The following is a 27,408-nucleotide window of genomic DNA, read 5'->3' as shown; positions in this document are numbered from 1 at the left end:
GTACAAGAGAAGGGATATGACCCAATGAAGTCTTACATTCCCGCTTTTCCTTCTCAGGTCTTGCCTGTATCATTCGCCACCCTAGGCCTGTCCAAGCCATAACCATTCGGCTTTCACCCCGAATTTTTTTGGGCCACACTGGTTTTTCCCTCCCACTGATCTCCCGCGATGGGGGTGGGGGTCGCGTAGGCGGTTCTCTCCTGCACACCACAGCGTGCCCAGCCAGCACACTGATAGGCTCAGGGCCAAGGGCTAAAGAGGGGCGAATGAATGAATTCCTGGTACCTCCACGGTCCAGTGAGGGTACACAGTCCCCAAGAGTGGGCCGGCACTGGACGCCCTAGCCACCCGGAGGAGCTCACCGACCGCGAGCAACGAGGGGTTGGGGGGGAGGGGCAAGATGGCCCGGGGCGTGGGGAGCACTACGCGCCACGGGAGGCTCCGGTCCCTCCCTGGAGGTTGGAGCTAACGCTCCCACGCTTCCGCAGAAAGCATTTCCTGAGAGCGTGAACTCTATCCCCATGAGGGAAATTGTCCGGGAAAGTGGTGGAAATGACGCTAGCAGGGCCAAAGTGTCAGGAGTAAGGGAGCCCAAGCCCCCGGCCCAACCCCTCAGCGAGAGGAGAGAAGAGGGCGGAGGAGCCCTGCGCAGCTCCAGCCACGGCTAGAACCCAAGCTGGAAACCTCGCGAGATCTGGGTGTCGGGATCTCGTTGTGTTGCCTAGTGACCGGCAGGACGCTCGCAGGCCCCCAAGCTAACCCCAGCTGTAGCCTTAAATCTCCTACCATGGGAGAAGGCGGCGGCGGCCGTAGCTGTGGGACCACTAGGGAGCTGCAGAGGCTGAAGCAGCAGGCGATGGAGTACTACCGGGAGAACGACGTCCCGCGCAGGCTGGAAGAGCTGCTCAACTCCACCTTCTACCTCCAGCCTGCCGACGTCTACGGGCACCTGGTAGGGACCTGGGACAAACACCCTCTTCCCTCCAGCCCCTCTCCCCCCGCCCCACGCTGCGGCAACGCCATGCGCCTGCGCCGCAGAGTCGCGCACGCGCGCCGCCGCCGCGGGCTCGGGATCCGTGGTATTGCGGGGAGGCGACCCCGAAGGAAGAACCGGTGCGGAAATCTGCTGGAGGAATCTCGAGAGAGAAAGCGGTGGACAGGAAGCGGCTAAAGGAAAGCAGGGTCTAGGCGCGTTCGTGGCCAAGGCGACAGCTCGGGGCCGGGCAGGCTTCCTCGCTACCTCTGAGCCTGTCCGCCCGGTTGCTGGTTCTTTTTAAATACAGACCTGAATAGCCCGTAGCTCAGCTTACCAACCTGCAGCAGTGGCCTCCGTTTGACCACGGATGAGCGTCCTGGCATTGGCCTCAGCTTGGCCTCAGCCTACCCTAGGGGCCTCATGCCCATTCCGCTCTCATTGCTTCCAAGTCTCACTTTCAAGCCTATGCTCTCCTTGCAATGTGCACCCTTCTCTTCCTGGATGCCCGTCCCCACCCGGCCAGCTGCTACCCAAACTCCAAATTCACATCAGTCTTGCCCATTTCGCCTGAACTGATTGTCCCCCAGTGTTCTTAAATCATTTCCTGCACGTAATGAGACCCTCCCGAGGCTTGTGAGCTTCGTGGAGAGCAGGGGCCTTTTCCTACCACCTGCCTAGCTCCTGTGCTCAGCACGAGATCAGGAACATACCTTAGCTTTAAGCAATGAGCAGTTGAAACAAACAAGCGTGCTCTCATTTCCAGATCCGTTAAGTACTAGCTGACACCTTCCTTCTGAAAGGCGGTGTGGTTGGGACAGCAGAGTATATAAACGCAGTGAAGAAGCATGTGTGTTTACCAGGTTCAAAACCAAGCCTTGTTGCGACAGTTGATTAGGACGATGTTGCATGAGTGTTTATTTTCCTCAGTCATGGCCTAGAAGTGAAAGTTGTATGTTGGGGGCGGGGGGTAGAGAGGGATGTGCTGAGTTCCCAGTGCTATGTGATTTACGTTATTTCACTTAATCTTTAGGACCCCTGGGAGGTAAAAATTATGATTTCCGTTTTACAAATAAGGAAACTGTGGCCCAGGGAAATTAGATGATTTTCCCAAGGGACACAGTGGATAACAGTGACAGATTGAACCAGGTCTGTGTCCCTCGTACCTAGCAGATTGCGTGGGATATTGTGGCCACTCAAGCACTTATTTGTGGAAGAAATGAACGAATGTGACTCTGAATTCCATTCTCTTTCCACTGTCTCTTGCTAGAGGAATTCTTGGAAGTTAACTAGTCTAACTTCTTCGTTTCGCAAAGACACCAAGACCTTGTCTCACAGCTACCTAGTGCAAAAGTTAAGACTAGAAACTTGGACTCTGGTTCCTCAGTGTAATGTTCTTCCCAGTCTGCTAGGCAGCCAGGACTTTGGTTTGTACAGCTCTGTGGGAGCTTATACCTTGGTTAGGGACAAAAACCACTGTTACATAAAGTAACTGGAATAACAGGTAAGGTGATACAGGATTCTGTGTTAGACGGAGGGACAGATCACTGTATGCCTATCAAAGGAATTCAGGGATAAGGAAGATTGTAGGTGGTAGCATCTAAGAGTTTTGGCTTGGACTTTGAAGGATGTTCAGGAATTGGACTGGCAAAAAGACAATGTCCTTTTCATTGTCACTGGCTGAGTTTTGGCCGTGTTTTCATTTAGTTTCTCCCTCTCTCGAATCCAACCCAAATCGTGCTGCCAGGGCAGCGTTCCTAGTCCTAAATCTGACCGTCATTCTTTTGCTCAGAAACCACCTGTGGCTCCTTATTATTCCCTAAAGCGTGAAGTTCCTCACTTCCCTCCCCTTGGCTTATCGTATTTCCTCTACCCAAAGTATCTGCCCTTGAATTCTCCCCCTTGTCTGCGCAGTGAAATACTACATTTTCTCCAATGTTCAGCTCAAATGCCATTTCTTCGCTGCTTCTGTTGCATGCTAGAGGAACTGAAGTAACGAGAAAGATCCTTGGGGGCAATAGCAATACGATTTAGTCCCACATCATAGAACTTATGGTTGAAAGAGTTTGAGATTGGGAGTCAGGCAGATATGATTCAATTCTTAACCCTGCCACTTAGTAGCTGTAACGGACTCTGACATCGATGTTCCCCCAATGAACCATACCACCAGTGTGACTGGTCTTATGTAAATCTCTCCTACACTGACTTGGGACTTGACCTCATGACTTACTTTGATCAAGAGCACCTCGCCAAGCATGATGCAGACAAAGGCATGGTAAGTGCTCCCATATTGAGGTTTGTACTATTGGAATGTTCCCTCTTGGGAACCAGTCATCATGTTGCCAGGAAGTCCAATTACCCTACTGGAGAGAGAGATCAAGGTAGGGAGGCTCTGGCAGATATAACACCTCCAGGAAATCCTGTGAGAAAGACATGCCTGGCGGAGACAGTAAGACATATGAGTTAAGTCATCCTGGATGCCCTGGACCCAGTCAAGTCTCCAGATCACAGAGTATGACTTGGGAGACCCCAGGCAAGACCAGGAAAAAGAATTACCCAGTGGAGCCCAGGCCAGATTGTAGAATCATGAGTGAATAAATGGCTTCAGCCACTAATTTTTGGCGTAGTCTGTTACTAAGCAGTGAATAATTAAAACATTGGTTATTTTACCCTGTACAATTTTTCCGGAACTAAGTTTGCTCGTCTGTGGAATGGAGATGATACAATTTACCTTACAGGGTTGTTTTGAGAATTTTATGGCGTAATGTATACAAAGTTCCCAGGGATGTGTCTGACACATTATTTTATACAAGATTTAATTTACGGAATCTCAAATATGCCAGGCACTGTACTGTGTGATACAGTGACAAGCAAGACACTCTTTCAAGGCACACATTAAACACTTAAAAAAAATGTTAGTTCCTTTCTCTTCCTAACATAATATTGTACATTGTGGATACTCGTTGCTAGTTATTTCAAATTCACTATAATACACGACATATAAGCTAAATAATATTTTTCGCTCCTGATTCCATCTAAATTCTTTGAGGCACTTACTCTGTAACATACAAACCATCATCCTTAAAATATATGGATAGCTTGGGGCGCCTCGGTGGCTCCGGGGTTGAGCCTCTGACTCTTGATTTCAGCTAGGGTCATGATCTCAGGGTGCTGGGATAGAGCCCAGTCTGGGGGCTCTGTGCTCAGCGGGATGTCTGCTTCCCCTCTCCCTCTGCCCCTCCCCTTACCCCCCCCACACACTCTCTCTAAAATAAATAAATAAAATCTTAAATCTATCTATCTATCTAGATATATATAGAGAGATAAGATAGATATATAGATCTAGATATATATAGATCTAGATAGATAGATAGATAGATAGATAGATAGATAGATAGATAGATAGATGATAGAGATGGATGGCTTGAAAATTGACTTTCGCTTCAGTTGTGCTGGGGCACTACCTGTGAGCAGATGGTAGTAGATGACCTGTTATGTAGGTTGAGGTCACTGGATTTTGAACGCAAAGATGAGAAGCCTGGTCTGCAATGAATGCAGATAAAGAGCCCAATACCATCTGGCGATGAGGTCGAGGAGGGTGTGCCTTCACCTTCCCTTCCTCCTCCTCGCCCCACTCCTGCTCCTCTGTGTAGAAACGCCATCTTGAATCTTTTTACTCAGGCTTTTTGAGTGGGCTTTCAGCTTCAGCTTCATTCTTTTCCTTCTCTTTCTTGGATTACTTCCAAATGGCTTCTGCTTTTCCACATCAATGAAACTGCTATTACCAAGGTCCGACAACCCTCTTTGAACACGTTCTGTGCGTGAACTGCTGCCAAGTGAAATACAGCCTCGCAGAAGCCTTCACCATTAAAATATCAGATGCCTTGTGGGGAGGAATAAAAACTGGCCCCCAGAAGGTTTCCAAAGTTTGCATCCCAGGCTTCTAGACACTAGCTGACTTCCGCGTCTTGGACAGCAGGATGGGTTAGGGCCTGCTACAAAGTGACATGGGGTCTCTAAGAAACGTATGTGAAAACATTCCCAAGCGTGTCATGTTCGATGCATGGTTTGCTTCCAAATAGGAGTCTCTTCGGAGAAACTAAGTAATAATTTTCAAACAGCTATGCTTCTCCATTGGGTAGCTGGAATCATTAAGTCAAAGGTCTTTGTTTCAAAGTAAATTAATACGGCTAAGACTCCAGTCCTGAGTTATTTTTGTTTGTTTGTTTGTTTCTCCCTTAAATTCGTATGTACTACAAATTTCACTCTGAGGCACCGTCACCAAAACAGAAATGGGAGACAACTTGGCAGATGGAAGATTATCTGCTTCTGGAGTAGCCGAAGATAGTGTGGGCCTCAGAGTCCTGACTTATAAAAATGGGGAGCATAACCACATTCCTCGTGCTTATTTTTCTTCCGAAAATGCTATGAATTTGAAAGTAGACTTCATGTCCTTCTCCCTTTCCCCCATCGATTGATAGCCATTAACATGGATTCTGCAGTCAGCCTGCCGAGAGGTGAATCCCGCTCAGCCAGTTATTTTGCAATCTTGGGCAAAATATTTCATCTCTCTATACTGTTTCCTCATTTGTAGAGTGGAGATTTTAAAAATGCTACTGATCCCCTAGGGTTGTTATTAGGAATAAATAATGTGGGTAATGCACTTAAAACAGTGACCAATATAATGATATATTCTTTTAAAAAAACTATACATATTTAATTTATAAAAATAAAAAATAGAAATAAAAAAATTTATTAAAAATTATTTAAAAATTTATTAAAACTTTAATAAATAAAATATATAAATAAAATAAATAATACATTATAAATGATATATAATATATAAATGAAATATATTAAAAATAAATAAAAATTAAAAATTTATTAAAATTATAATAAATAAATAAATTAATTTATAAAAATAAAAAAAACGTTTTATATTTTGTTAGATACTATTCTGTAAAATGGAGAAGTTTATTTGACTTCTAAAATTATTTCGAGGGTTTGTGTCATTTAAAACTAAGTAAATCTGGGGCTCCTGGGTGGCACAGCAGTTAAGCGTCTGCCTTCGGCTCAGGGCGTGATCCTGGCGTTGCAGGATCGAGCCCCACATCAGGCTCTTCCGCTATGAGCCTGCTTATTCCTCTCCCACTCCCCCTGCTTGTGTTCTCTCTCTTGCTGGCTGTCTCTATCTCTGTCGAATAAATAAATAAAATCTTTAAAAAAATAAATAAAAATAAGTAAATATATAAGAATAAAAGACTTTTGTTTTCCTTTTTTAAAACTTCGTTCAAATATTGTTTCATTTTGCTTGTAAATAAACTCATGTTTGATAATATTAAAAAGAAAGAGACGCATGTGAGTTTCTGCTGAGAATTCAAAAGACGACAGACTGTTTCATATCCTGGAGACCCCGCATCAGGTTTATCCAAATCTCAGCATGTGGGGGGGGGGCAATTCCCACAGAGTTGCTACCCTACCCCCCCACCTTCCCCCCACCCTCCCCCCGCCCCCTCCCCCCACACCACTCCCCCTGCCTCCTCCTCCCCCCCACTCTCCCCCCCCTTGAAGAGGACGGGGTGGGGGGGTTAGTAAAAAACTAAAGTAAATGTGAATGACCTTTTAAAGATAAATTAGTCATGGTATTGTAACTTTTGTTTTCTTTGTGTGTTGAAGGCAAACTGCTTTTCTAAACTTGCAAAGCCTCCCACCATATGCAAAGTAGTGGGGAAAAATGTATTGGATGGACTGGGGCTTCCAACCCTGCAAGTGGAAATATTCTGCACCATTCAAAATTTTCCCAAGGTATGAAACAGCTTAAATGTGTTCTTCACTGTGTCCTGGCTCCATTGCATTTATTAGCATCTATTGTCTAAATTGTAGAGAGTGAATGTTTTGAAATTCAGCGTTTGGAAATACGCACGTACACACGAGTTGTAGGTGGTCATGTACATAAAGCATGAACCCTACAAGCAAGCGTTGTGGCTTTATTACGTTTAAGTGCAGTATTGGTACAGACATGACAAGCTCGCCTGAAGATGATCCAAGATAGAGAAATGGGGCAAAAATAGTTTTAAAACTCTGACCTAATTAATGTGATGAGTTCTATAAATCCATAGGTATGTTCATAGATTCATGTTTATATATAGATTTACATAGATTTGATCTATGTAAAGGAAAAATTCATTTTCATAGTTGTAATAATTCACTTTAATTGCTACATATTTGTTAGAAATAGTTTTGCTACCGTCTCTGGGAGGCAAATAATTATGATTAAATCTGTATTCTTTTAGCTATTTATTGGAGCGGTAGTGATAAAAATGAAGTAATGTAAGATTTTTATAAGTGTATTTTAACAAGGTAATAATTTTAAATGTTCCCTGAAGCTGGGTTCCATACAGTTTCAACAGTTATAAAAATATCTCAAAGAAAATTATATATTCTCATTTTCCCTTTGAAATTGGTGATAAAATATCGTGCACATTAAAAGCTGGATACATTCGGTTTCTTCCTTTCTGTAAGAAGGACGGGAAAATGGAGAACACGTTTATATTCTTTCCAGAACATATGTTCGGTGGTGATCCCGACGCACTTTGAAGTCCAGGAGAGCGCCTCGCCCGAGCTGGCGGACGCCGAGCAAGCGGAGAGGGGCGACGCGGTCAGCACCGCCGTGCGCTGGGTCAACGACAGCATCACCGAGGAGCTGCGGGGCGTGGCGCCCTCCGACCAGGCCGCGGTGGACCGGGCGCTCAGGTAGGTCCGCCACGTGCAGATGAACGTGTCCAGCACAAACAGTACCTCTTTTCTTTTTATTTCACCTGCCAGGAAAACAGATCTGTCCTGTCCAGAAGGTACCGCCAGGACGCTGAGTAAGGAGCCTATGCGACAACAGCGAAATGCTCTCTTCTGAAAACCTTGTTTTTAAAATTTTCCTGTGCGAGGGGACCTTAGGCCTCTCCACCTCTTTTCCATGCGTAGGATTCGGTAAAAGCTTCAGTAGAAAGTTTCTCAGGAAAAGCATGACGTCAGGAATCCTGATGTTGTCCTTTCTAACCCCCTCAGCTCCTATGCCGCGTTTTCGGGCTTCCTACTCTTTCACGGAGTCCCAGTGGGTGATGCTTATGGTCAGTCCTCTGCCCACGCACAGGCCTTCCGTGCTAGAAAGTGACTCTCACACGTGGAAACCAAGGACGTGATTGCTGGGGCTGTGTCGGGTGTTGTGCAAGCCCGACGCCGCAGGCCTCTTGGCCAGACAAAGGTCAGCTGGGCTCTGTCTCTGAGCTCCGTCACCTGCTTCATTAGACAGAACCCCATATTTTAGTTTGCTTCAGAGTCGGGTCGTAACCTTTATCAAAACATTTCTTCATATTGTTTTTGGTTTTCTGTTTTGTTTTGTTTTTCCTTCTCATCTGCTGCGGTCATATTCCTGATTTTATTTCCCAAGGTCGTTTCTCGCAGACCTTCTGTTCTATTACATTCCTTTTCTCCTGGAATTTTTCTTCCTCAAACCTGCCGTCTGGACTGGTTTCTCTCTAGCCTACGATAGAGATGTTTAATTGTCTTCCTACTTCCTCAATCCCTCAATCTTCCTCTTTCTTGACTTGCTGGATTCCATTCTTTAATTTTTAAAATTTTTTTTTCTTTAAATTCCATTTAGTTAACATATATGTATTATTAGTTTCAGGGATAGAATTTAGTGATTCATCAGGTGCACATAACACCCAGTGCTCATCACATCATGTGCCCTCCTTAATGCCCATCACCCAGTTACCCCATCCCCCCACCCACCTGCCCTCCAGCAACCCTCAGTTTGTTCTCTAGAGTTAAGAGTCTCTTATGGTTTGCCTCCCTATTTTCATCTTATTTTATTTTTCCTTCCCTCCCCCTATGTTTATCTGTTTTGTTTCTAAAATTCCACGTGAGTGAAATCATATGGTGTTTGTCTTTCTCTGGCTCACTTATTTCACTTAGCATAATGCCCTCTAGTTCCATCCATGTTGTAGAAAATGGCAAGATTTCATTCTTTTCGATGGCTGAGTAATATTCCATTGTATATATATACCATATTTTCTTCATGCATTCATCTGTCGATGCACTACTGGGCTCTTTCCAGGGTACAGGTACCCTTCAAATCACTATGCTTGTATCCTTTGGGTAAATACCTGGTAGTGCAATTGCTGGGTTGTAGGGTAGCTCTATTTTTAACTTTTTGAGGAACCTCCATACTGTTTTCCAGAGTGGCTGCACCAATTTGCAATCCCACCAACAGTGTTTAAGAGGGTTCCCCTTTCTCATCCTCGCCAGCATCTCGTTTCCTGAGTTGTTCGCTTTAGGCATTCTGACCAGTGTGAGGTGGTATCTCATTGTGGTTTTGATTTGTATTTCCCTGATGCCAAGTGATGTTGAGCATCTTTTCATGTGTCTGCTGGCCATTTGTTTGTCTTCTTTGGAGAAATGTCTGTTCATGTCTTCTGCCTGTTTCTTGATTGGATTATTTGTGCTTTGGGTGTTGTTTGATAAGTTCTTTATAGATTTTGGATACTAGTCCTTTATCTGATAAGTCATTTGCAAATATCTTCTTCCTTTCTGTAGGTTGCCTTTTAGTTTTGTTGACTGTTTCCTTTGCTGTGCAAAAGCTTTTTATCTTGATGAAGTCCCAGTAGTTCATTTTTGCCTTTGTTTCCCCTGCCTTTGGGGACGTGTCTAGCAAGGAGTTGCTGTGGCCAAGGTCAGAGAGGTTGCTGCCTGTGTTCTCCTCTAGGATTTGGATGGATTCCTGGACTCCTGTCTCACATGTACGTCTTTCATCCAGTTTGAGTTTATTTTTGTGTGTACCTTTTGGGACTTCTCAAAGTTGTTGTTTTTTGTTTTTTTTAACTATTCATTTTAAGGCTTCCTCCCCACCAAAAAAAGAAAAAAAGAAAATTAATTCCTGCCCATTATACTATATATTTCACTGTCTGTTCTTGACCCATTTTTCTTTTGATGGTCATTTATTCAAAAAGAAAATCCAGCAGCCCTTAATCAAATTGTATATTCAAATTTTATTTTAAATATATAAACAAATAGGCTCAAATAATTAAAATAAAAACCAAGCACCTAAAATCTTTACACATGTATTTCCAGGCCAAAATTAATTTCAGCTCTTGAACACGGTTTTGTAACAGCATCATTATTTTGGGGCCTTAGAATGTGAAGCTGATTTGTTTTTAAGTAGCTAAAAAAGCAGAATTAATTGTTGAAACATCTTGAAGGAGGTCAGCACTGAAACTGACCAAAATTATGAGTGATAGTCACTGTAAAGCCATATCTTCTTGCCATGAAGGACATTCTTTGAAAATAAAGTACAAGAAGACAAAGAGAGGAGAGAACTGGAAAAGAGCCTGCAAGACCCGGCAGTGACCATCCCTTCACCTCTCCCACCACCACCACCTCCTCCTCCACCCCCAGCCAAAAAAAAAGGACAAAAGCAAGGTCAGTGGCTCGTCTGCAGAACCTTTGATAACTAGCGTGTGAGGAAGAAAGGCTGAAGCTCGGACTTTCTTTCCAGTTAGTCTTTTTGCCGCAGACCTAGGTTAGGCTCCCTCCAGGTACCACCCACCCTCCTGGCTACTTCCTTGCTTGACGCTGCCATGTTGGGCAGGCAGGGGTTTTCCCCATCTCACCCTCCCTGCTGTTTGTGAGGAAAAACTATTTCTTACCCAGAGGTGAACACTTACCAAGCAACGTGCACTGAACAGTGGCAATGCTGGGGACAGGGAAAAGGAAAGTGGCATGGGGGACCTTTAACTGCCCCTCAACATATCCATTAGCTCCTCAAAAGCCACTCCATATTTTAAAGATTAGCGATATCCTTTGATATGAATAACTGGCATTTTCTCAGTCCTGTTAATAACATATTAATAAAAGTTTTCTTGGGGTGCCTGGGTGGCTCAGTCAGTTAAGCATCTATCTTCAGCTCAGGTCATGATCTCAGGGTCCTGGGATCAAGCCCCACATCCAGCTCCTGCTTCTCCCTCTGCCCCTCCCCCCTGCTCATGCACTCTCTCTCTGTCTCTCACTCACTTCCTCTCTCTCAAATAAATAAAATCTTTAAAAAAAAAGTTTTCTTTGGAAAACTTTGCTATTTTAAAGCAAATAATCAGTTATCATAGCCCGTTGTTCCATGCTTTCCAACATACTGTGAACTTCAGCTCCTCCAGTACGTTAATTCTGCAGTTGCTGCTGCTAGTATTGTAAATACAGTTTTATGTCTTTCCAGCATGCCCCTGAGGGCATGAATCATGTCTCATTCAATTTAGTACCACCAGTGCCTAGCATGATGCCAAGCACAAAGGAAACACCCAACAAATGTGGGTTCCCTTGAAAAAGAAAGGACCAGAACCAGGAGGGGATCAAAGAGACCATGGAGACATGGTTTCTTACTTCCTAGATTCAGAGGCTGAGGCCCAGAGAGCGAAGGAGAGTCTCCTGAGGCAAAAGAGTCATGTAAGACCAATCTGGATGGTGGGATGGCCACTGCTGAATTATCGGTGGAGATCCACAGAGGGCGCTCATTTGGTGGTCGTTGTTGACTGACAGAACTTGGAGCATATGAGAAGGGACGAAGTAGGAGGGGATAGTAATTTGCTAAACCTTTACTATGTGTTATGGGGTTACGCGCCTTCTTCCACTCATCTTACCTACCTGACCCGGGCCAGCAGCTGGGGGCGGGGCAGGAAGGGCACTAGCCATTTACAGTGGGCGGTGTGGCACCTGAGTGGGCTGGTGGCTGGGAACCAATGACAGTGAAAGAAGGGTGAGGCTGAGGGTGGACGGCTGGATCTGGAAGCCATTTCTAATACAACGAGGCATCTGTTTGGGGCTGGCCAGCAAGGTAACTAGTTAGATACACACACACGAAAAGACGTGTTCAACAGACGGCTGGATACGCAGGAGCTATGGTGGGTGTAGAATTCAAAGACTGTCCAGATCTTTATTCGCTTTCTGTTGGATATTGGGCAAGTCTTTTGACCTCTCTAAGCCCTAGTTTACTTCTATGTGAATGTGGGATAACGGTAACCGCCCTATACAATTGTCTAAGGAGTTAATATTGAATGTCTGGAAATTTCTTAGAGTGGCCAAATCCATGGCTACAGATGATTCGAACATTCGGGAGTCATAAGTGAAGTCACACAGAAACTTCTTGGGGGTTGAGGTGGAGAGCATATTCTCCCCAGCCTCAGTTTCCCCCCTTTCTTTACGCTGGGACTTCACATCTGTAAGCAAAAATATAGTTTTATCAGAGTTAAACGTTCTCGAAAGAAATCTCTTATCCCTGTTTTTCCCTCCAGGGAGGAATGATACTTTTACAGAGAAAGCCATTGTGCCTCCAGAGCCTGTTGAACCTGTGCTGAACGGCAGCATGGCCATAGGGGCCGTGTCCCTCGCTGTGGCCAAAAGCAGCGCCATCCTGGGCAGTAGCCCCCTCTACTTAAACATTTCGTTACTGAAGCACCATCAGGTCAGAATCCGTTGTGTGCCATGACGAGGATCCATGAGTGTCTCAATCCCAATGAACCGTGTCTCTTGTTTCTCCCTGCTTTTCCCTCCTCCAGGAACAGCCCACAAAGCTAACCGTACCTTTGCCAATGGTGTCTCTGATCAGCTGTGGGAAGTCATCACCTGGGAAGCTGAATTTAATGAAAGAAGTGATGTGTATACCCCACCCTGGATTAACAGCTAAACAGGTACCTTCTATTATCACACACTACTTTTCCTTTTCTTTTTGGGGGGTAAGACTTTATTTATTTAGAGAGAGAGTATGAGCAAGGGGAGGGGGAGAGGGAGAGACTCTCAAGCAGACTCCCTGGCTGAGTGTGGAGCCTGATGCGGGGCTCGACCCCAGGACCCTGAGGTCATGACCTGACCCACAACCAAGAGTCGGACACTCAACTGACTGAGCCACCCAGGTGCCCCTCACACTCTTTTTTCTAAAAAAAAAAAACATACTCCATCATCCACGAGTCTTAATGTAGGTCCCCAAGGCTTATGACACCAAGGGAGGGAGAATTAAATATAAAATGAAAAAAAAATATTTTAGGAAATCAGAGAAGTGGGAAAAAAGCAAGACCTCAAGCACAAGGGTACATTTAAGCCACCTTCGATCTCTGGTTCCCTTCAGCACTGACTCATGCCAGTGACTCACCAAGGAGCCCTGGGCGAGTAACTTGGCAGCCTTGATAGTGCTGGAAGGTTGTTACCTGGGGGAATCACGGCATCTTTACTTACTGGCCGAGGCACTGTGGCGGCAGCAAGAGGAAGCTGAATCTTTCCTAGCGGCCAATTCTGTTCAGTAAGGGCTCTAGGGCCCACCAGACTGCCTGACACGAAAGAGAGGTTCAGTGCATGTTTCTAGAAGGACGGACTCCTAAGGTGCATCTTTATACTTAATGGTGTGCTGGTGTCTATATTGTTCTTCACTGGCCTGAATGAGCCCATATGGCTCTTTAAATCTTCATGAAATATTCTACCAATTAGGCATTAGGAAGAACTTACGCTCATGTTCTGTAGCAGATGTTTTCAGAAAAAAGTACAGGAAGTTCCATGCCCCGTCGTAATACATTGAGTGATGTTTGTTATCTAAGCTGGTGAAAATTGTTATAAATCTCAAGGTAATTTCTTCATCATAAAGCATTCTTTTCTAAAGAGAATAGCCATTCCCTCACGATGTACCGATCGTGGAACACTAGGAATTCATAGCTGGCTCACCATCCATCAGATCAGGTTCAGACCCTCGCACCAGGATCTTTCCTGCAGGTAGGACCTGTCGTGCTATTTGGAGACCAGAATAGTTGGCATGCCATCCTTTGTCTTTGCATGAAGATCCCACAATCATTACAACAGACTTCTCTCTTTTCTAAGTGGCAGCGGCTTTATACCAATTCAGATACTATCGTGCAGAATCCCTTGGTGACCTATGACATGTCTTGCAAAAGGGTTGGGTCAAGAGACTATGAAAGAGAATGAATCTGCCTTGATTCAACCAACGGAGCCAGTCAGTTCTGAACGGTGAAGAAAGGATACTGAGAAGAGCCTCATTCATATCCAACCAAATAAAAATTGAGGGCTGAGGACTAACATTTAATCCTCTGATTTTGTAGACCACATCTAGTCTACTAACCAGGATACCTTATCGGGGACCCAACAAATATTCAGTTAGAAATAGCCAATGTGAGCTGCAAGTTTTTATATTTAAAGTTTCTAGACTACAGTTGTGGAAGATCACGGTTATTATACTTACAGGGCGTGGAGATGCTTCTGGAAATTCAGAAACATATTAACAAAACAATTGAAACGGTATGTAAAGAGAATCTGTGGTATCTAAGTGCTGATACCGATATCTGCCAGTATACAAATTATACTTCATTATGAAATTGACTCGCTATTGTTATTGATATGTAAAATGTGTTCATTTAGCTTAGGTGTTTCATACGAGCCAAGCACACACATTCCCTCATTGGCCATGGATCCAGTTTCTAATGGCACTTAATCTTATCAGCTGGCTCTATGCTGAGATCATCCCTTAGGATTTGCAAAGGATGTGGCCCCTAGGATGTGCGAGGCAGTTTAGCGTAATAGTTAAGGTACAGACTCTGGTGTCTGCTTAGAATCCCGACGTTGGCAAACAGGAGCCTTCGGCCAGGCAGCCCTCAAGGGGGGAGCCACAGAGGCAGGACGATGACAGGCAGCTGGCTGTATGCAGGAGTCCCTGGTTGTGCCTGTGTTTGTCTCGTTCACCACTGTGCGTCTCCTGCCTCGCACATCGATTTGCTTCCCGAGCGTGGTATTCTTACCAGGGGAGAGAAAGTTCAGCTGACTACAGTGCAAAGAAGCAGAATAACCGTATTTGCATGTACTCGAGTGTGAGCCCTGCTGATTCTTGACAAACATGCCCCAGTTTACAGAGCCAGGAAATGCTGGGTATTAAAATGCTTCCTTTAAAGGCTGAATCCTTGCTGTCAACATCCCACATTGTGGCCATTAAAAATGACCAATCATTTTTGGAAAGTATCTCTGCTTTTCATCTCAAAAGATATTACACATACCAGACTCATCAGATTGAATGACCTTCGGCTGTTTCCAAAAGTCAAATCCATCCTGCAGAGAAAGTGGTTGTACCTTAACAGCGTTCGGAACAATATTCAAAACAATGTGAAAGCAGACTGCACAGTGGGCAAGGACGGCCGTCGTAGGCGTGAACGATACTTTGTTTACAGGAGTAGAAATGCATTTATATGAACGAGACAGAATAGAAGGTTGAACTAAAGGGAACACGTACCTGAGTTTGAGAAACAGCTCAGAGTTCTTCAAGATCCGGAGGGGCTGGTTTGATCCCCACGTGTGTGTGGCCCGGGGGAGGGGGGAGCGGGATTCACAGTGTGACTGGTCAGGCCCCAGAGCAGTGGACAGGCCCCAGGACCTGAAGCTGTCCTCGCTGCCACAGGCATGTCTGAAAATGGCAAGTGATTCCTCTCTCTCTTCTGTCCCTCAGCCCCCTCCTCCAAAAACAGAGACCAAAAAAGGGCATAATGGAAGCAAAAGAGGTCAGGTAAGTTTATGTATTTCTTGGCGACACTTCAATATGACACAGTTCACTGATACACTCCCTGCCCGTTCCAACCCCAGTCACAGTGCTCCGGGCCCAGGGCTAACGCACACGGCAGCTACACAGCGATACTCCTGCGGGAGCGCTGAGCCCGACCACCCCGGAGCTGGAACGTCATTCCGCCCCACCTCTCTGGCCACAGGCTGCCGGGCCAGCTGTTGTCTCTCCAACGGATATCTCGGCGTGAAGAAGCATCTATGAATCCAATATAGCCGATTATAGTTGAAACTTGATAGGTGAAGTGTTGGGGAAGGTGAATCTCGGATAACCAGCTGAAAGGCATATAGAATGTTGTCGATTTTAATCCTACCCCTACCAAGTAAGAGAGAAACAAAAGGCCCCAAATGATGGCCATTTCTTTCTCCGGGTCCTGGAAAGGCACCAACGCATGGTTTCAGATGAGCTCAGATTTTGTCGGTAGCCTCTTTTTTTTTTTTTTAAGATTTTATTTTATTTATTTGACAGAGACAGCCAGCGAGAGAGGGAACACAAGCAGGGGGAGTGGGAGAGGAAGAAGCAGGCTCCTAGTGGAGGAGCCTGATGTGGGGCTCGATCCCAGAACGCTGGGATCACACCCTGCGCTGAAGGCAGACGCTTAACGACTGCACCACCCAGGCGCCCCTGTCGGTAGCCTCAAACATGTCTTGTCCAAATTGGCCGGGGCAGCTGCAAAAAGCCCCAGGCAGCCATCTCCACCTGATCAGGCAACGGCTTTGGTGCCCCAGGCAGCCATCTCCACCTGATCAGGCAACGGCTTTGGTGCCCGTGGGTGTTCTGGCCGATCCCCTCTTAGATGCCTGAACTTTCAATAATACAGTTGGAGGACCCAGGAAGATTCCTGGAGACGATGCACGTGGTGATGGGGCTAGTCAAGATGAAAAGTTAAATTCCTCCTCCGCACTGGGAGAGAGAAGAGAAGTGTGTGAGAAAATACCCCAGAAAGTTAAGTGCCTGACCGTCGTATCTGTTGGGACGAGCACACCACTCTAACGTTAGACCCCGCAAGAGAGCCAGGGCATGATGACCAAGAAACCAAGGGTCAGCGCGGTCCGCCTCATTCCAGAAGGTTGTCCTGTGTGTTCTGAGAAACTGAGACCGAGATCGGCCCCTTCCCGGGATCAGCTTTCCCACTTTTTTTTTTTCCTGTTAGAAACAGGTTAAATGGTAGATTCTACAGAGGCAGCCTTACCAGTTACTTACCCCTCTGTAAAATGGGATAATAGTAGTACCTGCTTCAGCGGGCTGATGTAAGGAGGAAATGTATTTATGGAAACATTTAGAACAGTAGCTGGCATTTAATAAGCTCTAAATAAGCGATGCTTTTCTAGTCTAGAAACCTCTAACAAAACGCCTCAGTTGATACCCAGCAATTTCCCCACCTGTTCCTTTGTCAAAAAAAGGTTCCTGTCCCTGACATTAAGAATGTCAGACGGTTCGTATAATTAACTAGTACGATCAGCAGAGAAATGGAATATTTCTACTAGGTTCGTGTTTGCCCTCGAGTTTGGCGTGCACGCACGCGCACACCCTTCAGAATCACCGATACCGCTTCAAATGTGCTATAATTCATAGTGGCAACTTGTGAGGAGGGCACGTCAGGGCTGACCTCACGTCAGAAACACATGGCTGCCTTTCCCGGGGCTGCTTGGGGTCCCAAACCTTCTTCCGCTGAAATCCATCCACAGTGCTGCATTGTTTTAGCAGAAATCTATCCTTTTTCAAATAAAACCTTTCCTGAAGAAGGGTTCCATGTTCACACTTATATTCTTCAAAAGGAAAATGGTACACGGGAAAGAGCAGGTTTGGAAGTGGACGGAGGAGGACAGAGGTGGGGACAGGCCAGACAGCCGTTTACAAGGACAGCCTGGAGATTCGCCTGTGTACAATGGGAGAGCTGATCACGGGGTTATACAGGCACACCAAAGAGAGAAAAGTGTGTTCCCAGGTCAAGCCTGAAACCTTGGGTGTAAGAAAATTACTGCAGACACTTCGGTCAATCCTATGCCCAAAGGTCATGCAGAAATGGGTGACACCTGGGCATAAAAGGTTAATGCGGACTTCGAGGACCACGGGTTTGGAGAGCTGTGTCTGGTTATCCGTGGTGCTCGGTTATAACCGGGAAGCTCCAAGAACCTTACTGCTCTGTATTTATATGCGTCATTTGCTTTCGGTCTTATAGCAGCCCGTCACGGGCAAGATGTCCCATCTCGGCTGTCTGACCGTTAATTACGACGCCATAGAGCAGCCGCTGCTCCTCATACAAGGCATCTGTGCGAACCTGGGTCTGGACGTGGGGACCAACCTGCATCTAGCCATCAACTGTGCTGCACATGAGCTCATGGACTATGTAAGTTTCTGCTCCGGACACTTGCTTTTTTGTTGGGTCCCATTATTTTTAAATGAGAAATCGAAAGAAGCACGTATCTGAATACTTTTCAAACAGATCCTATTGCTTTTGTTAATATCGTGTGCAAGTTCCAAATATAAATGGAGTGGAGAAAGCCACGTTAGCTAATGACCAGAGAATAACATAACCATATAATTTTTAAAAATTAATGGAAAAATGTCAAAATAATTACATATAGGAATTCTGTACAAAGATTACTAAAACGGGTTGCTTACATCGCAATTACGAGAGCTATTGAAAAATAACAAACTGGTATGTTCTGTGGAGTTCACTCATTTGGTAGGTTGATGCCGGATTCGTCAAGCATGGAAAATGGATCTGTTGTAATTATAACTTGGTAAGCCCTTCTGGCCAAGTAAGTGGTTCTGAGTTTCTGCTGTGACTCCCTTTTTTTTTTTTTTTAAGATTTTATTTATTTGACAGAGAGAGACAGCCAGCGAGAGAGGGAACACAAGCAGGGGGAGTGGGAGAGGAAGAAGCAGGCTCCCAGTGGACTAGCCTGATGTGGGGCTCGATCCCATAACGCTGGGATCACGCCCTGAGCCGAAGGCAGACCCTTAACCTCTGTGCCACCCAGGCGCCCCAGACTGTGACTCACTTTTTAAATATAAAAATATTTCCAAGTTGTCCACATTTATGGAGAATATATTTTTATCCAATGAGGCCCATCCACAGGGTTATCCTCAGTTAGGAGGACAGAGCTTTAGGGATGAAACTTCACTGGGAGACCACACCACGTGGGGGCAATTATTTAAAAAAGAATGGAAAACGGGTTCCTTTGTTAAAGCTGCAGTCCTCAGTCCTCAGGGTAGCAGAGCAGCAGTTAACCTTTCAACTTGGGAAGCTGACATGTTAGGAAAACTGATACAATTTATCTGTCTTCTACACATAACTTCCCTTTTCCCAATACACGAGCCCGGAGTCCGTGTTGTATACAGTGCCCAGCGTGCTGACGTACGTTTGTGGTGACTTGGTAATTAATGTCAAATTCAGGGGACGCGGCCCAAGAGAATTCCGCTTTAATTTGCAATTCTTTTAACTCCAAAGGAAAACTTGAACAGCATCTAAGAACCCTGAGTTTCAGCTGACTTCTAAGTCCTTTTAACTTTCCTAAAGATACTCAGCGCACGAAGGCATGTTTAATTTCCCATTCTCCACATAATGATTGGTTCCTAGACATACTATTACGAAAAATAATTGCATGTTTTCATCAGCAATGTATACCGAGAACTATGAATATACGGACTGCTGGTGCTAGCTGGAATGGGGGTTTTTGCTTATATTCAGTGAAATGCATTAGCTTGATATCAGCTAATTCTTACAATGTTAATTCAAAGTCATTAGCATTTCTTTACTGACAAGATAGGACTTTTAAGGTTTTGCAGTAAAGAAACTAAAAGTTCTGGCTGCTTTTTAATCTGAAAAAAAGTATAAAATCCTTTCACAGTTATGGACTTTGGAACGTGCTCAAGTCCAGTGGAATCCAGTCCACGGGCGGCCACAGCAGGAGGGCGTTAGCGAACCAGTCGTCCTGCTCCCTCCTGCCTCCTTCCCGGTACCTGAATAGCCCAGGGGCCGTCCCAGAACACGGACTTGGAACTCCGTGCTAGGTTTTGCAGAGAGACGACTCTAGATCCTTTCGCCCTGTTTACTCCCATTCTTGACGACTCGGGGGCTTCCCAGACTTCAGATGAACGGCGTCGAACTAGACAGAACTCCTCCAGGACCATATGGTCGCTAGTAGAGCTCGCTGCCCGAGGAGGAGATGCCTTCACAGAGTCACCGGACATTTCACAGTGGCTGTTGTCCAAAGCCTCGCCCTGCTTTCAAATTTTAGGACATTCACGGCACGGCAGAGCCGCTGTTTGTTTGCTGTGAGTGGAAAGACGGGGGTTCTGCTGAGTGCGAGGCTGTGCACTGCTGTCCTGTTTTATAAACTCACAGCCTCGCCCGTGAGCCCACGCAGCTGGGTAGCTAGCAGCGCGTCACCAGCCTCAGTAAGAAGTGATTCCCGGGGCGCCTGGGTGGCTCAGTCGTCAGGCGTCTGCCTTCGGCTCAGGGTGTGATCCCAGGGCCCTGGGATCGAGCCCCACATTGGGCTCCTCCGCTGGGAGCCTGCTTCTTCCTCTCCCACTCCCCCTGCCTGTGTTGCCTCTCTTGCTGGCTGTCTCTCTCTGTCAAATAAATAAATAAAATCTTAAAAACAAAAAAAAGTGATTCCCCTCCTACTGGGTACCTGGTCTTTGGTGCCAGAGGCTTCATCTGAAGGCCATGGGGAGAGCTCCATGGGGCATGAAGAGGAATGGTGACTTGATTTCCCCAGGCTAATATGTCACAGATATTTAAACTAAAGTACGCAGATTTCTCACGGCGATATGGCCCGAAAAGAACGTTTACGATCTTTCATAGGCAGTGAATAAACGCGAATGGGAATCCCACCTTTCGCCTTTGAGGAATTCCTCATTTATCTCTATTGTGTTACTGTCCTTGCACTTGCCAGAGTAGAGGGAAGTATGAGGTGATGCTGGGAACACACAGAAACGCAGCCGAGCTGGTCGACCTGTACGTGGATCTGGTCAACAGGTTCCCTTCGATTATCGCCTTGATCGATCCTTTCAGGAAGGAGGTAACGGGATCCACCTTGCATTTTATAACAACACAGCGAAATCTCGTGCCTCCGGCCTGGTGGCTCGAATGCTGCGCTTTGGCTGGGCCGGGCTGCTGTACGTCCGTGCGGGTGAGAGGAGGCGCGCACGGAGCCAACGCGGAGCCCGAGCACAACGGCCTGGGAGCGGGCCCGGGTGCGGAACGGACCAGCTTTTCCCGAGCACCCGTGTTTTCACAAGCGACCCAGTCACGGCCCGCGAGCCCCCGTCCCATAGCCGAGCTAAGGGCTCCCAGACCCAGGACCCCGGCTGGGCCCATGTGCATGACCTGCAGCCACTTGCCGCACACGCAGGAAAGTCACAAAGGCTTCAGATTGCGAGGTTTTTCCCCCTACTCAAGCTGTGGCATCCCAGGAGGGTTTGTGTCCCGCAGGAAGCCACCGCCCTCCCTCACGCTCTGAAACTCCAAAACTTAAATTCTTGATGGTATGAATTGGGGAAAACCGTTAGATACACTGAACAGATCCCTCTCTGAGATCAGGCACGGATTTCAATGTGGGGCACGAGAAGAGGCCTGCCTCGCGCTCGGGGTCCCAGGGCCTCGCTCAGCCACCAGTCCTGTCACCGCCTGTGCCACAGCCCAGCGCTCACGGAGCCACGACCGAGCGCTTCATCCCGTGGCCCCGGCTTCCCGGGCTTGTCCTGGGGCTCTGGCCTCGGCTGGTTTTTCTGTGGCAAGATGGCCCGGGTTTGGGCTGTTCTGGTGAGACAGGTCGGAATCTGGGACCGTGGCTCGGGAGACTTTGTGGATCATCAGTTAAAAATAGTTAGTATTTCATTTCATGTGATGGTCTCACCAGTAAAAGCAAGGGTGTGGAGGAGAGCCTAGAGCCCTCGCAGGCTCCGTTCCTTCTGCTGTCTGTTCGTCAGAAATCACAGTGGAATCTTCTGGCCGGCCGGTCGTTAGCAGCGTTATACAATACAGTCGGTAGGGACGGCTTGGATTCAAAGGACTCCAGAATCAATGTGGAGCATTTAATGTGCTAAACATTTTATCCACCAGATCTTTAAGCTCAAATTCAATCACTTGAAGTTTCTGTTCCACGAAGCTGGTGAATTTGTGTGGCTGTGGTTCAGGCATCATTCAGCCGCAGAAACAACAGAAAACTGTTTTGTGGGTCTCAGAAAGGTGTTTAACTCAGCTTAGGGGCTGTAGGATTCCTGTTGTTTTGTGATCATGCTTAATACATTATAACGACCGATTCTTAAATATTCACCCAGGACTCCGAACAGTGGGACAGCATCTGTAAGGCTCTTGGTTCCAGGTGTCACATCATTGCAGGAGCTGCGTCCAAAAGCATTTCCAAACTTCTAGAGGGTGGCGACATCAGCACCCCCAAATCCAGCGGGCTGATCATCAAACACACCAACCAAACTACGATGTCTGACCTGGTGGAAATAACCAATCTTCTCGACAGTGAGTCACAGTATAGGTCTGCAAGACTCGCAAGGAACTTAACTTGGTTACACAAGGGGCCAAAAAGATGCAGTTTGTCAGTTAATAAAAAGCAGGGCGTGAGTCTTGGAAGGAAAACAAATTTCCAACCGTCTGTGAGAGCTCTGGTGCTGGGAGACGGTTTGCAGCTAGCTTACCGATCGACTTCCCAGTGCTCCCCCAACAGTCCCAGTCCAAGACGCCCCCCCTTAGGGAGGGGTGCCACCCAGGTGTGGCTGAGAACAGTGCCCTATCAGCTTCACACCACCGGACAGTGATCCCACTCGCCCCCACTGATGTTTTAAAAATTCCTCACAAGTTTCAAACTCTTCACGACCGTGAGGTCCGTGAACACGCTTTGCCCTGTACCATTTACTTGGCTAACTAGTCCTGATCCTTCACATCTTTCCTTAAAGGAAACCTTTTCAAGTATATGCGACTTTCCCGGCTTCCTCCACCCCCGCTGCTTGCTCTCAACTTCCCTCATAGTTTTCTATACTTTCTCTTTGTAGTATTGGCCACAATTATGTGTACGATTATTTAATGTCCAGTATCCCCCCCCACTAGACTTTAAAGTCCCATGAGTTCACAGGAGTCTTGTTCAGTGCCTGAAACATGAGCGGGTCCCAGGAACTAGGCAGAACGCTTGTCTAAGATCTGGAGCAAGACTCAGAGCCAGACGGGCAGCCAGCGGCCTGGGTTCGTGCCGGAGAATGGCATGGAGTTCCCATAGTCCCTTGTCCTGTAGATGGCTCAGGCTAGGGCCCAGGCAGGGCTGCCCGGTAGGTGGCAGATGGGAGGCCCCAGTCATGGCCTTTCCTCCAGGGCCCAGCAGCCATGCTGTCATTCGCTTTGCTACTATAGCTCCTGCCTCGAAGACACCAAACACCGTCTCAGGAGGAAGCCCCCTGGCTTGCAGTGTTCGTCGCCCTGGCAGATTTCAAGGGGTTCTGAGATCCTCAAACTTAGATTAAGTACCATCAACACTGCTCTTCTAATAAGTTAACATTCAGACAGATTCCTTTGAATAAAATTCTACACGATGAATTGCGAAATCCAATAAGGCCTATCAGCTCCCTAGACGATGCCCTTGCACTTACTGTAGATTTTGTCTCAAAGAGGCACGCTTTTCCACACTGAACATGGACAAAGCGGAATCGTGTCTTAAAGCTGTGGTCTTGGAAAACAAGTCAATCTAATTCGAGCATTTTTTCCCCTTTAGTGGTCACAAAGGTCTAGCTTACAATTTATGGCATCTTAAATTTGATGAAAGGTGGCATTCATGTAATATTCAGCACCCAAGCTGCTGGAAAAAGAGAAACAGATAAAACCGGGGTAATGGAAATACAAATGTTTAGGTCAGAATTCTCTGGCGGTCAGATCGTTGACTGTTCACAGGGAAGTTTTAAGTCTCGGCAAATTTTAAATTTTCATTCGAGGCTCATACATACCACACACATATATACACATACATACGTATGTCTGTGTGTGTGTGTGTGTGTGTGTGTGTGTGTGCGCGCGCGCCCTTATGCTCATTGTTTCTATGCCATCTAAACCTGAAAAAAATTCCTCTGCTCACAGGTAAGAAGCACATCACCGTCTTCGGAAGTACAGAAGGCGAGTCGTCTGATGACAGCCTGGTCGATTTGGTAAGTACTGAAAGCCGGTCAATTGCACAATTGCCAAAACACTGCTTTTATCACGAATTGGTATTTCAGAGAAATGCAATCTTTGGCGGAGAAAGTCATGTAACCTTTTATGAAATAGACTTGCTTCCTCCCAGACAGCTACCTTTTGCAAAGAGCTAATCTTTGAACTTTTAAAAAGAAGAAAAATTGAAGTCCTGGGAAAATGATGAGCACACTTAAATGGCTGGGGTGTGCACCTGCAATCTTACCGCCTAAAATGAAGCGAGAAAGGCCAGAATGTTCTTAGATAAAATCAGCACGCTCACATGACTAGTAAAGCATCTGGCATGCAGTCACGCTGTTTACCTTTTGCCGCTCTGTTTGTAAGCAGGCCACTTACCGACGTAAACATAAAATACAAAGTTACGAGAGAAAAACCCACACAGCACAGCGTCAGGGCCCTTTCTCCCTAAAGAATTGTTTGTATTTTAGCAAAACATGACTTCTCGTTTAAAATCAATTTCATCCCCCCACCCCCACCCCCCAAAGGCCGTCGGACTCGGAGTCCGGTTTATCAAGCTGGGAGGTCTGTCTCGCGGCGAGCGGGTGGTTAAGTACAACCGCCTTCTTACGATAGAGGAAGAACTTGTCCGGAACGGAACACTGGGTACGTGCTGCTTTCTGCTCTGTTTTCACTTAGCCATGAATAAGAGAACAAAGATTGCGAGGAGGGGAGCAGGAGGCCCTCGGCAGGAGGGCAGGGGACTCCAAAGACTGTAAGTGCGTGCTGACAAAACTAGGGTGCCATTGGCCACAATGCGCATTGTGTTCTTAATGGATCATCTGTTTACCTGGATGTTTCAAACTCTCGCCCTTCTTCTCGATGAATAAGCTGCGTGGTGCTTTTCAATAGGATTAATTGATTGGAATCTCCAAGCCTACCTTTTTGTGATGGTCCAAATCATAGCTAAGGTCTCTCTGCACAGCCCCTGAAAAGTTAAAGGCAGATGTTTTCCTGACGATTCTCGGAAACAACTCCTTTTACTCAAGACAAGTAGGCAGCACGTTAAGTTGCATGTCATACGTTGGAAAGGCTGTGCCCTCGAGAGAAACGAGCCAGTCGTTTAGGAAGTCAAACCTCTGCAGATTTGCGTGCATAGAAGGCACCGCGTACTGGCTAACTGGAGAGAAACACCCCGAAGACGCATTTTTACCTTCATGTTACTGTGATGGCCAAAAGCAGGTGCAGAGCCCACAGAGATATTTAAAGAGACCAAGTTATTGTCTTTGTAATTCTGAAAATATTTTGCATTTTAGGATAGAATAAATGAATCACTGTGCTGGGGGGAAAAAGTATGTATTTATTTAAGTAGTATTGACAAAATATGAAATTTTCTTGGATGCTATACATGGAATCTATTAAATGATACATGTATTAGGGCCTGTACTGTAGAGTAGACCAGTTACTGTATATGACAGCAAGGACGCGGTCCTATGCTGGGCCTCAGTACAAGCATTGAAAAAATAAAGGAGCCAACAGAAATTGTAATTAGGAATTTGTCATGCTTAACATATGTAATGACCTTGAAACACACACTAAGCTTCATAGAAAATAAAAATACAATGGGGAGACTGTTTCTAAGTAAAGGCAATCAGAAGTTAGTATGTGACACAGGGCTTGTTCTTTCAAATAGGTAAAATCATATTATTCCTACATATGACCTAGTTATTTATTTATTTAATGTCATCCTGACTTGTGGAAGCCTTAAGTTCCTAAATGGCCCATCACATTTCCAGTCAGACTTCACCACAAGAGAAACAGCTGCTTCCGGGCATCAGAAAGGATAGTGAGCAGAGGCCCAGTCCCTCCCTCAGGGCCAGGGCCAAGCCCTGGGCGTTCTAGACCAGATTAACAGATTACAGGCATGCCTCATGTTATTGCACTTTGCTTTACGCACTTCTCAGAGACTGCATTTTTTACAGACAGGTCTGTGGCAACCCTGCATCGAGCAAGTCACGGGGCGCCATTTTCCCAACAGCATTTGCTCACTCCACGTCTCTTCTTGTTTTAGTCATTCTTGCAAAATTGCAAACTTTTTCATTTGTTATGATGATCGGTGATCAGTGATTGATTTGCTGAGAGCTCAGATGATGGTTAGCATTTTTGAGCAGTAAAGTATTTTTATTTAAGGTAGGCACATTGGTTTTTTAGATTTAACACTATTTATTGCACACTTCACAGACTACTGCATAGTGTGAACATTACCTTTATATGCATTGGGAAACCAAAAAACCCACATGACTTGCTTTATTGCGGTGGTCCACAGCCTCTGAGGTGTGCCTGTAATGAGAATTTCTCTGTCATTGGTCTGTGGTCAATACACCTTATTGACAGTGCTCGATAAATGGGAAGGGGACCAAGAACCAGAAAGACAGATCTCCCGACTGAGCGAAGGAGGAAATCCTGTAAAAGCTCAGCTATTAGCTGAGCACCGTCAGCGCCACTGCCCACGTGGACCCGACTAGAACGAAGTGAGCGGTCGTCCGCGCGGGACCGCTTAGCTGGCGATGGTTTGTACTCACGTGGAGGACTGGCCTCTCCTCTAGTTCATTCTCTTCCTCTGTTCCTCTTCCGCTAAGCCTCTGCCCAACGGCCACTGCACACCAAATGTTCCAGAAGGACACCGTGCACACTGAGCAAAACAAGTGTATTGCACAGTTAACGTCTGTCTGAGCAAAGTCAGGCCCAGTTCTGAATGGTTCCAGGACCTTTTCTAATGGCGAGGGGACCGAGGGGACCCCTCTGGGCAGTTCTGAAGATGGGTCTCCTTTACCTCATGGAACAAAGAACATCAAACTGGGCACCACTGGATGCGACACTAAACTTTATTGTTGTTATTGAATAGGTTTCAACGAAGAACACACATTTTTCCCCTTGAACGACGAAGCTGAAGAGGGGACCAAGACACCCGAGACTGCGGCCACCATGGCTGGTGAGCTACCCGAGCTCCCGGAGCCCATCTTCCCCACAGAAGGGATGGGGGCATTGGCCAAGGCATGAGCGTCTTCCGGATGGGGCTGTGGACACCCCGGCTTTCGGCTGCGCCGCTAGCATGAGACCTGCAGAGCCCAAGTGTGTCTTCACGTTGGCTTTGCTCTCAAACATCCCTACCCAGCGAGCCCTTTTTATTCTTGTGATTTCACTGTTTGGTGACACCGATGCGTAGTCTTTCTGCCCGAAATCACACCTGTAAGCTGTGTCTTCCAGACACCCCGTTTCCATGGGGATTTCATTTGTGTACCAGCTCTCCTGTCCACGCGGGGGGCCACGACCTAGTAAAATAGTCCAGTCCCTGTGCTGCTGAGCACACACTCGGTACAGCTGACGTGTCAGCGTCATAAAGCACAGGCTCATTTTTGTCGCCAGCCTCGTGCAGGAAGAAGTGTGAAAGCTTCACCGTTTCCGTAATAGCCAAACAGCTTCTTACTTCCTTACCCTTAATGCCCTCTTCCCGGATTCCCTCCTCTTCCTAAATGTTCATCTTTATTATATTACTTATATGCTTGCGGACCTCCTAAGATCCTTTTTGGGAAAAAGAATCCGTATACATGACTAAACCCATCAGTAAATAAATACATATTATTAAGGTAA

General features: G+C 46.3%; 2 protein-coding genes and 1 long non-coding RNA gene across 7 annotated transcripts in view; 1 reads left to right on the top strand and 2 right to left on the bottom strand.

Annotated features, from left to right (window-relative positions):
* Positions 1–915, bottom strand: part of HSPA12A (heat shock protein family A (Hsp70) member 12A) — a 158,420-nt gene extending 157,505 nt beyond the window's left edge. The window contains exon 1 of one of the 3 annotated variants that reach the window (XM_045803224.2): positions 787–915. In XM_045803224.2, the coding sequence (XP_045659180.1) occupies positions 787–789 (3 nt within the window). In that variant the 5' untranslated portion in view covers positions 790–915. The remainder of the gene's footprint in view (positions 1–786) is intronic. The other 2 variants (XM_045803229.2, XM_045803228.2) reach the window with 2 other exon arrangements.
* Positions 492–27,408, top strand: ENO4 (enolase 4). Of its 3 annotated transcripts, none has more exons than XM_045803230.2 (14): positions 492–952; positions 6,650–6,778; positions 7,536–7,726; positions 10,299–10,447; positions 12,307–12,476; positions 12,571–12,702; positions 14,258–14,311; positions 15,507–15,563; positions 17,800–17,967; positions 20,528–20,653; positions 21,915–22,110; positions 23,710–23,777; positions 24,306–24,423; positions 26,663–27,408. In XM_045803230.2, the coding sequence occupies exons 1-14, from the start codon at positions 788–790 to the stop codon at positions 26,815–26,817; spliced, it is 1,878 nt and encodes a 625-aa protein (XP_045659186.2). In that variant the 5' UTR covers positions 492–787; the 3' UTR covers positions 26,818–27,408. The 3 variants fall into 3 exon arrangements, with proteins under 3 accessions (XP_045659186.2, XP_045659188.2, XP_087718791.1); XM_087862665.1 differs by lacking the exon at positions 492–952 and adding an exon at positions 997–3,248; XM_045803232.2 differs by lacking the exon at positions 14,258–14,311.
* Positions 16,043–17,806, bottom strand: LOC148109757 (uncharacterized). Its single transcript, XR_015724715.1, has 2 exons — positions 16,360–17,806; positions 16,043–16,316 (listed from the first exon to the last, which is right to left on the bottom strand). It is a non-coding gene; the product is annotated as an uncharacterized LOC148109757 (long non-coding RNA).

Source organism: Ursus americanus, chromosome 6, assembly GCF_024610735.1.
Source record: "Ursus americanus isolate L20-20 chromosome 6, mUrsAme1.1.p, whole genome shotgun sequence".
Lineage (NCBI taxonomy): Eukaryota > Metazoa > Chordata > Mammalia > Carnivora > Ursidae > Ursus > Ursus americanus.
The sequence above is the reverse complement of the archived record's forward strand: the minus strand, read 5'-3'. Positions and strand labels throughout refer to the sequence as shown.